The following is a 10,506-nucleotide window of genomic DNA, read 5'->3' on the forward strand; positions in this document are numbered from 1 at the left end:
TGTGCATTGCTCAGACATCCTCTCACTCTTCATGATTGTGTTAGCAGTCCTGTTAAAAAGTTTTCTACTCTCTCTCCTAGACCTCTCCGTACCTCCACAGGTATGTCACCTGGACCAGCCGCCTCTCCACTCTTACTCCCCTTCATAGCTGCCCTCACTTCCTCCTTACTGATCCTCTGTCCTCCTCTCTCTCATATTCTACAGTCATCGGATCCTCATAGTCCTCCTTCATCTTCTCAACAGACTGATGGTAATTTGTCTTTAATCACGTTGCAACACAGTGCCTCTGTTTAGCCAATCAATGCAACAAAAATATAGATATTTTTAATTTAAAGCAATGTAAAATATTGCATTGTAATTACAATTTATTTATAAATGTCATGATTAAGTATTGTGTAATGTTTAAAGTTCCAAACTGTAATGCAACTCTTTACCACTAGGGGGCAGATAGTGAGTGAGCAAAGTGTCCACCATGGCTTACACACTCACACACGCCTCGCGCCTTTGAGGCAACTACTACTGTGATTTGCACGTTATGCAAATTAACAGTACAAATGTATCATTATTGTTTTTGCCATTGGGAAGACCAAAACAGGCAGTCCATCCAATCGAAATCCAAAGTGTAATTAACTAAATGTGATCTTATATGAATAATTAGTGTCATACAGATAAGGGAAAAGGAAATGTAATGTTACTATGCCCTACATGGTAACATTTATTGTTAAAGGAAATATGAAGTCAGCATCAAGTATTTCTGTATGTGCACATGTAGCTACACCTTGGATGAATTCAAAGAGGAAGGTGGAGATGTCCCTGAGAAGTGAAGGGATAAAGAAACAAAGATATGACGGATATCCACACCGTCTGTACCCGCCCCTCTCGCAAATGCTCTCCTTGCAACCCCTCCTAGGGCCTGCCCCTATTGTGAGGATTGTGTGCTGTTCAGCAGATTGGAGAAGAATAGACTCGATTTCATGTTTACACTTTTTAAAATTAGGAAGTTTAACAACCAAGCAGGATGAAAAAAACAAGATGAGTGCGTCTCATTTTGGTGGTAGATGCCAGGACTTCTTCTCTCCCAAATTTTCATTCTCTGTTCTCTCTGATGAGAGCGATCATTGTTGTAATCATTCAATCATTCAGTTCCCAGAATACTTTATTTGGTGAGTGAAATGTAAGTGATTGAAATGAGAACAAAAACAAGCAGCAGACCCAAAAACAAAGTAAAATCTGGTGCAAAAACCGATGGTGGAACGAAAAGAAGTCACAGGTTGAAGAAGGATTAGTCACACTTACCTATGCCTGAAATCTTTGTTTCTTTGAAAAAAAGCCAGAAAACCCAAGAAAGCAGAGAGACACAAGTTAGTTACCAGATTGGTGCTCGGCTGATATTACAAATAACTCTCTAGGGCAGGGGTCCCCAATCCCAGTCCACGAGGGCCGGTGTCCCTGCAGGTTTTAGATGTGTCCTTGATCCATCACAGCTGATTTAAAGGGATAAATGACCTGCTCAACATGTCTTCAGTTCTCCAGAGGCCTGGTAATGAGCCAATCATGTGATTCAGGTGTGTTGACCCAGGGTGAGATCTAAAACCTGCAGGACACCGGCCCTCGTGGACTGGGATTGGGGACCCCTGCTCTAGGGGAAAAATACTACAGCATGAGCAACAGTTAGGATGAATTATGGAAATCAGTATGAAAGAGATGTTAGTCTAAAACATGGCTGTTTTCCACTATGTTGTTAGTTCTTCATTAGTTAGCTAACATGAATGTTAGCTAATGTAATTCTATCAGCAGAAACCAACCAACCCAATGACATCGTGGCACTCAACATGTTCTTAAACTTTAAACACCTGTTTCTTAAGTCCAGACAGTGTTAAACCTGTTTGAATGTAGGGCTCCGTGGTGTAAATTAGCATTACATTATATTATGTTAGCATTGCTATTAGCATGTAGCATTACACTTCTACATTAAGTACTCTTAAATCAGGTCATTTTGACAAATCACTGGGTCCTGTTTTGTTTTACATCAGCTCATGAATATTTACAGTTACCAGGCAAAGCTGGATGAAATGGTTTGGCAACGCTTTCTTGAAAAAGGACTCTCAGTTCTGTGGGTAAGACCTTGGGCTGTGTCCAAACTAAGGGGCTACATCCTTCGAAGGCCACGAAGACCGGAAGTGCAAGGCTGTTAAACTGGACAGTCTGCCTAGCAACCGCCACATAAGCAGCTACAGCTGTGGTGGACGGCATGTTCGATAGAAATGCAGGAAATATTTATGTCATATGTTTGACTTTTATCTGAGAAAACTGTTGTTTCATGTGTGTGTGATGCATCTGGGAGAACATTACAACCATGCACTGAGCCAACAATGCTAACTTTAGCTAGCAAACTAGTTTGCTACTGTAGTTCATGAGGCTAGCCTCATTTCATTTTGATGGTGCAAATGTAAAAGGATTACATCATATTTTACTGTATATACAGCTTTTTGAAAAAAGAAAAGCAAAGCTCAGTGGTGGTATAAAATCAACTAAAAGATTTGATCTTTGCGTGTTTCAGAAAAAATGGAAGACAAGCTGATGCAGTAAATATTCTTTTATTGATGAGAAAACTGTGCAATTTAAGATGTTGAAGATATGAGAGCATTAAACAGGCAGGTTTGTGTAAGAGGCTCTAACAGGCGAGATGACACAGAAACATCACATCCTTATAAAATACTGACACACTTTATGAAGGGACAACTTTTCACAGCTCTTTGAACTCTTTATTTAAATGAGCTGCATACGTTTCCCAGTGAAACCAGCACTGTGATAAAAACAATACTTTAACTAAATATGTTCTGGATAAAACAAATTGTTATCAAAGGTGTCCGTGGGTCCCTTTACTGTTCCTTCTTTCCCTGTCAGATCCTGCAGGATAAACAGCAGTGAGTGGTTCCCTGTATGTGTTGGAGATGCAGGAAGCAAATATCGAGAAACTGTTTAAATATTTCCACCAGTCCCTCAGCTACAGAGAACAGCTGTCAGCTCTCCCTCTGTTCTCCTCTGCATCTCTCAGCTGCTGCTGGCTCCTCTTTCTCCTCCTCTTCCTCACACACTGCTCCTGGTGTATCGTCAGGGGTGGAGATCCTCGTCCCGTCTCCTCTCACCTGCTCAGTCTCTCCTGACTCTGGACACTTGCAGAAGGAAATCAACCATGGCAGTTAACAACTAAAGCAAAAACGTTATCAAATATCTGTCAACGTTCAGATGAAAATGCAGTTTTCTAATAGATTCACATGGACATAGTTTTTAAACTAAGAGAAAATGGAAACAGGACTTACGATCCTGCTGAGTGTTGATCTTTATAACAAGGGTGACGTGCTCAGGTTGTTTGATATAAGCCTGAGAAAAACATGAGGAGGACTTCTCCATCTACTGTCCGTCTCATTGTTAGTGTCTCGATACAGGCTGAGATCTCCTCCAACTGTAAACCACAGCGTGGTTGAGTCTGTGTCCTCACCACAGTTCACGGGCCACATGTTTGGTCCCCGCAAACACACTTGGCTTAAAGAGCGAACCGTCCGCTCGGTTTATCCTAAAACCGTTAAGTACGCTGAACAGCGCCAATCAGACCCAGCTTCAGTAAAAAAACTAACCAGCCAGAGCTTGTATGACCTGGCTGACGTCACGTAACTTAGCCAAAGCTTAGTAGAATTTAACATTTGAAGACTTTTCAATATGCTAACATTTGTTCTGCTGCATATTTCAGTGAGATAAAAACCCAGTACTTACTTTTAAAAGTTTATTTCCGGACCGCTTCGCTTCGACTTTTCGCCATTTTCTCCAAACAATGTCTTCAACCTTTGATTTGCAATGAATCCTGGGATAGGGTAGGCCACGAAGGATATACCATCCTTAAAATCTGGGGAAAATGAGGACGCACTTGTGGGCTGCATTTGGAGCCGCCTTGGAATTTGGACAGCCTACAAACGCGGCCTCTGAAGGATGCAGCCTCTGAATTTGGACACAGCCTTCATCTCTGTGAAACCAGGGAATGTATTCTCTGGATTAGGCTTCACTTCCAACAGCAGCAGTGGATCTCCTTACCTTAGCTCCATGACACTGGTAACATTCCCAGAGGGAAAGATTCTTCTGATGTAGTTGAAGTCGCCAACGAAAATGCTGCCGTCTGCTCCACATGCCAGAGCCAAGGGCGCCAGCAGCTTGTTGCCCTCTGCCTGCCCATTACAGCTGGGGCACGAGATGCTGCGGCGACGACCGTTTCCTAGGAGAGGGAGTTAAAATTCACTTTTCCACATGTGAACCAGTAGCTGGTTAAAATCCAGCTGGGGTGGATTCACTAATTTCCAAGAGAACAGCTTTTTATAATAGAAACAGCGATGAAAAGCAGTCTGCAGTACATGTGTGTGATTCCTGTGTAGTTATCTGTGATCTGGAACAGAACAACACTTTTCTAGTCTTACTGACTACTTAAAACATTTTTACACTACAAGCCATTTTTAACCTTCCAGTCAAACAAAGCACTCCTGCCCCGCATCCATGACCAGGTTAGAATCATCAGGTAATCCTAACATCCATGTCTTTGGAAAGTCATTGATTTTCATTCCGGTGGAAGTATGAGGAGGAATACTGATGGCCACAGATGGGATATGAAACAGGAGCCCTTTTTGCTGTGAGGAGATGCTAACCAGCGCATCACCATGCTGCCACCATGTGGCTCGTTGAACTCATGCATCACAGCAACTAGTTTACAAAAGCTTATTATTGTATTCAGGTTGACTCGAAGGTGGCAACTATGTTTTTACTGCAACATGTGCTTCATTGAACTGATTATCCTAAACCTTCATATTTAAACCTTTAATGACCAGTTTACCTTTATTTGGGATTTTCTTTAATCTACATGGAGTGAAAAATATATAAGTTGACTCAGATAAATACACAAATCTATTAACCCTTTAAGACCTACCATAGAACCAAGCCCGCCAGAGCTTATATTATATTTTTACATGTTGTGGAGCCATTTCAAGTTGCTATACATCAATACAACCATTACAGCCTAAATTTTAATAATATGTCTGCATTAAGTGCATAGTAATTACATAAATTGCAAAAAAGTGCAATAAACTACAAAAAAATTGAAAATCGTTTTTGTTTTTTTAACATATATTTCTAGTTAGAGAAATTTAAGAGGCTTATCCCTCAAAACTGTAAAAACAAAAAAGTTGCACAAAATAGTTTCCCACCACAGGAAATTTATTTTAAGTGTCTTCATAGTTTTATTTTTGAAATACACCAATTTTTATACACTGCAGGAAAAATGAAAATAAATATTATAGTGCAAATTTGCAAAATAACAGCATATGCATCAAAATAAACTATTTCCAGCAGTGCAATGAGAGTCCTAAGCATCCCAGAAACCACACAGGAAGTCAGAAAGTCAAACATAACTTTTAAAAACACCAGTATAGGCTCATGAGGCCATGATGGTAAAAAACTACATTTCTGCGAAAATGACATCACTTCCAGTTTCGGCAGGTCATGGCGGACATGCGATAGTTCGCTCTGATGGACGTAGGAAGTGTTATGAACAGCTGATCGGATCGGCAAAGCGTGTTTCTGGAATATTATGTTTTTGTTGCTGCAAGTGCTTTTTATGCAGTTTTTGCAAAGCTATATGTGGAAGGAAACTGTGACCGAGGACAAGCTGATGGCATAAGATGTAGGTACAACTCCTCCGGTTTCATATGCAAAACAAATTATTGCGCTAGCTTACGTGGTTGCAGTGCTACCGGGATTTAAAAATAGTTACGCAAAACGGAGCGTGCCCGCTCTGACCGGCTTTAAAGGGTTAATATGTTTTTCTGAAGGTTCTACCATGAATTCTATTGAAAAGGCCGTTGCCTATTAACTTCTCATTAGTGACATCCGGTACTTGTCAGCATAAAAAGATTTGTTTCACCTTGGACTGACAAACACATAACACTGGGAAAGTCCAGAAAACTTAAAGTTAAGGATGAGAATCATACACTGGCAGCATTGTGAAGCTCTACTGAAGTCATTTCTAAACAACTACACATACAACTGAGGCAGCATCATCCTCTAGGACTGTTTTGCTGCCAGTGGTGTGGGTGTATTACACAAAAGTGGACCAAATATTGGACAAGTACTAAATCCTTCAACTTGACTGCAAATCAACAACGAGAAGTCTGAAAACACAAACGTGAAAACAGGTTTTGTAATAAAGCAGTTCATGTATCCAAAGCTGTGACCTCAGTACCACTGACATTTGTAACGACAGCTCTGTGACAGAAAATCAACTCATTTAGATCAACCAGTTATGTCAAGAGTGGTCAAACATCCAGGTGTAACATCAGCTTGCTGCTGAGAACTAACGCTGTCAGGACAAAGTGCAACGTGCTGAGGGAGGTTTGATCAAGTATCAGTGATTGTGTACGTGTATGTTCCAGCTTTGACGCTCTGTGGAGAAGTGCTGTACAATCAAGACAAACAAAATCCTTTCAAAGACTTAATTCAAAAGAAATGACCATGAAACCACGATGAGTTACGTAAACCTCTGACCACAAATGTATGTAACTGACAACAATTAAAGTACAGGCCACCTTTAAAGGAAATGTGCAGTCAGCATGCAGTGACCAGCACTGATTATGTGTGTGCATGCTCAAACACACTGGGAAGCTTTTATTCTGTACTTACCCATGATGCTGTTGATGACAGGTGGCTGCTGGGAAATGAAGACATTCTCACCGCTGCCTTTGTACAGTATCCCTGGAAACGAGATGGATAAAGCATTGAAGGAAAGCGTCTGTGTGTAACTACAGGGAGGCTGCAATCAGCTGGTTCATCTATCAGACTCATATAAAATTAGACCTTCAGTCACCTGTTAAGTTCATGTACTATTTTTACAGTACTGTCCAAATAAAGTTAAACTAAAACTTCTATAAATCGACCCAGTCGTGTCTGAACTTTGGTAGCCAGCGCCTGAGGCACACAGTTTTAAGGGAGAACATTGTTTAAACTGAGGTGTAATATTTTAGGTTGGTAGAAACAATGAAGGATGACAGAGGAGAGAAGCAGAGTAAGAACGATGAGGTCGGCTGGCTTTTGACGAGGTTGACGTGGAAAGATGAAAAGATCAACAGAGGAGAGATGCACTTGTTCTTCAAAGTAAGACATCAAAGTCGCCTCCTGTGGTGAACTGAATTATTAAAACTGCCACTTTCTTGGAACCCAGTTCATCTTATCTTTCTTTCTTATTTTATGCTTGGATGCAAAGCAAACAGAGATTTAATAAAAAGACAGGCTTCATTTGATGGACGTGGAGCGTAGATACAGTTAGTAGTGCTGCGCCATATCATACCGTTCACGGTAATATCGGTGAACAGTATTACCGTGGGCAATGTTGGGCAACGATAAGAAAATGAAATATGGCGATAGAATATGGGTAAAACGCGCATGTGCAGTGCCTATGTTTACATACGCACATGGCGGCGACGCAGAATGAGAAGAGCGAAAGCGGATCGTTGAATGAAACCATGAAGCAGAACTGGTTTGTAAAAATGCTGCAGCTTCACTGGTGTGGAACTGGTTTAGCTTTCGTCCGTCAGACACACAACAAAGCACTATTTTTGGTAGCGCATGCTAGCGGGCCGTCGTTATTACCGTGTTGTTTGGAAAATACGGCGCACTTAAAATCAATCCTTTGATTTTTCTGAAAGTCGACAGAGCCCCTTATAATCCTGTGTTCCTTATGTATGAACTCTGGTTGTGTTTACTGACCTCGAAACGATTTTATGTGCACGGCGCTCGAAAATCTGTCAAATGTTTCAGTACGACTTTGCTGAGCTACGAAGCCGCACCGCTTGATGGATTGTGGGAGCATTACGGCTATCGTAGGCGGAGCCTCGCGGAGTGATACGTGCTGTGCTTCAACATAATATTACCCTATTGTGTGTGTATAACCTCTTTTTAAGTTTTGTGGATGTTATACATGGTTACGCTGAGGATATGTCGGCCAGTTTCCACTGGAAATGCCTTTTGGTTAAACTGTCAGCGAGAATTTGCACTGTTACATTTTTATATAACTTTAATGCAGATAAAAAACAGCTGCTTGTTTAAGTGGAAATACATTGATGGGTTTTTGCACTAATAAAGTTGTGGAGTTGTAAAGTATTTTGTCTCGTGTCAATTATATCGTCAGTTATATCGTTATCACACATTTATATTGTGATAAATATTTTGGGTCATATCGCCCTGCTCTACAAACAGTGTCTGGTTTCTTACTTTTTGGCAAATCTGTCACATTTGTCAAATTTTAATAGAAGACAGAGAGAACCAGAGAAAATACAAAATGCAGTTTTTAAATGTTTTTTCAGTTTATTAATGCAAAAACAAACTAAGCCTACCTGGCCCTCTGTGGGGAAGTAATTGCCCCCTAAACCCAATAACTGGTTGTGTCACAGTGCAGACCCACACGCAGACAAACAGAGGAACAGACGGTGGTTTAAACTGAAAGAGAGTCTTTATTTGATGGCTGTACAAAATACTTCAAAGCAACAAACGAAGGGAGGAAGTGAAAACGCTAACAAAAACTTTGAGAAGCTAAACAAAAGAACACAGAAGAAACGTAGGCGATGAAACAGGCGAACCGGCGAGGAACAGAAGGAAACACACACTATATGAACACACACGGAGGGTAACGAGGCAAACAGGCAGGGAACACAGCTGTGAGTAATTAGACTCACCGAGACTGGGAGGAAGACAAACAGAACACACTGACACAGGACACAGACTGTCAAAATAAAACAGGAAATACGTGAATGGAGAGACGAGGATGACAACAGGTAACACAAGAGAGGCACAATAACAAATTAACAAATAACCACAAACAAACTAAATCGATCAATATTCATAATCACAAATCACTAGACCCCGTACCATGACACGCTGAGTCACTCTTAGCAGCAACAACTACAAACACTACAGAAAAACAAACACAAGAACAGCTTTCCTTTATGAAAACCCAACTAAACCTCGAATGATAAGAATGGGAACCAAAAACTGGAATCCCGTCTTTCTAATAGGAAAAACTACCCGCAAACTAATTCCTGTGCAGTTTGATGCTTCTTTAAGGAAAACGTGACTTCTTTAGAGAATAAAAAATTCTCAGTTTTGGATGTAAGCGGTATCAAAACATACCAATTGTGCTGCTTGTCTGCAATGCACAGCTTAACTTTTCTGCCCTTGAATTACTATTACAGTTACGTTTATACTACTTTATTACTAAAATATTTGAACCATTCCTTTAGGACAACAACTACAAGACACCACTCACTCAGCATCTGTAGACCCAGCTGTCTTAGCTAATTATAGGCCAATCTCCAACCTTCCTTTATATCGAACATCCTTGAAAGAGTAGTTGTCAAACAGCTAACAGATCATCTGCAGACGAACGGCTTATCTAATAAATGGAGATTTTAATATTGCAGGTTAATTTCCATTGCCATTTTAAGAAGGTGTCAAGAAATCCGGGCCAGCTGTTACTCCAACTGTTACTGCAGCTGTTACTCCAGGCTAGGTGGCTAATGCACTTCACCTCTGTCCTCCACACTATAAAAGATGGCTCAACTTCTCAGTTTCTCTCTTCTGCTCCACCTTCCATCAACTCTTCGGTGATGCTTCTGTCTTGGTTGGTTTAATAAATGCTGAACTTCTTCGGTGGACTCCCTCCTTCTCACCTACCCTGAGGCAGTTTGTCAGGTATGTATGTGTGTGTATCCGAGTAGACACCCCTGTGTCATCAAGTTCCCAATCATAGATGACTTCTTTTTTGAGTTACCACATTCTGAAGATCTTTGAAAAACTTGACCTTCAACCTTGATCTAAAAGTTGAAGTCACTGAAATTTGAACTCGTCTGATATGTTTAGTAGATGGTATCAATCGAGCTTTCCGTTGCATCTTTCTCGACTTGGATGTCTATATCGCCCCCGCGACCACCTGCCCGCCCGGCAGGTCGATGACAACACCCCATCAGTCATTTACGGCTAAGGGATGAATAATCTCTTACAAAAAGATTAATCCAAAATAAGACAAATCTGGATGGATCAACTTAAGACACACAACTCCTGTACATCATGCTTTATTCATGTTCTCAGCTTGAGGTTGTTTCTAGTTTCTTTATATACACCAGGATCATTATCACTCTGTTATATATGATCACACACACAGGAGATGGCATTTGAGTTCACCTTTCATAATATCACCTTTCTTTGACAAATACAGTCTTCCACTGGTTACCATATGCACTTACACTGTTTACAAGGAAAACGGTGCATTAATGTTAGTTGATGTAACCACTTAATGTTTGATGTAGACTGTAAACTGCAAATATTAACAGAATTCACTGGTTTGAAAATCATTTAACTGCAAATAGCACAAAGACAAGAACTCAGGTGAAGTCATATTGCTGTGTTTTTAACTAAATG

General features: G+C 40.6%; 1 protein-coding gene and 1 long non-coding RNA gene across 6 annotated transcripts in view; both read right to left on the minus strand.

Moving 5' to 3' along the window:
• LOC120716630 (teneurin-3) overlaps positions 1 to 10,506 on the minus strand; it is an 840,982-nt gene that overhangs the window by 41,552 nt on the left and 788,924 nt on the right. For 4 of the 5 annotated variants that reach the window (XM_040004185.1, XM_040004188.1, XM_040004186.1 and 1 more), the window contains 3 exons: positions 6,718 to 6,789; positions 4,090 to 4,267; positions 1,297 to 1,317 (listed from right to left, as the gene is read on the minus strand). In XM_040004185.1, the coding sequence (XP_039860119.1) occupies positions 1,297 to 1,317; positions 4,090 to 4,267; positions 6,718 to 6,789 (271 nt within the window). The remainder of the gene's footprint in view (positions 1 to 1,296; positions 1,318 to 4,089; positions 4,268 to 6,717; positions 6,790 to 10,506) is intronic. The other variant, XM_040004189.1, reaches the window with a different exon arrangement.
• On the minus strand, positions 2,324 to 4,083 carry LOC120716633. The gene is made up of 2 exons (XR_005692010.1): positions 3,775 to 4,083; positions 2,324 to 3,176 (listed from the first exon to the last, which is right to left on the minus strand). It is a non-coding gene; the product is annotated as an uncharacterized LOC120716633 (long non-coding RNA).

The sequence above is a fragment of the Simochromis diagramma genome, unplaced genomic scaffold, assembly GCF_900408965.1.
Source record: "Simochromis diagramma unplaced genomic scaffold, fSimDia1.1 OVJJ01000565.1, whole genome shotgun sequence".
NCBI classification, from domain to species: domain Eukaryota; kingdom Metazoa; phylum Chordata; class Actinopteri; order Cichliformes; family Cichlidae; genus Simochromis; species Simochromis diagramma.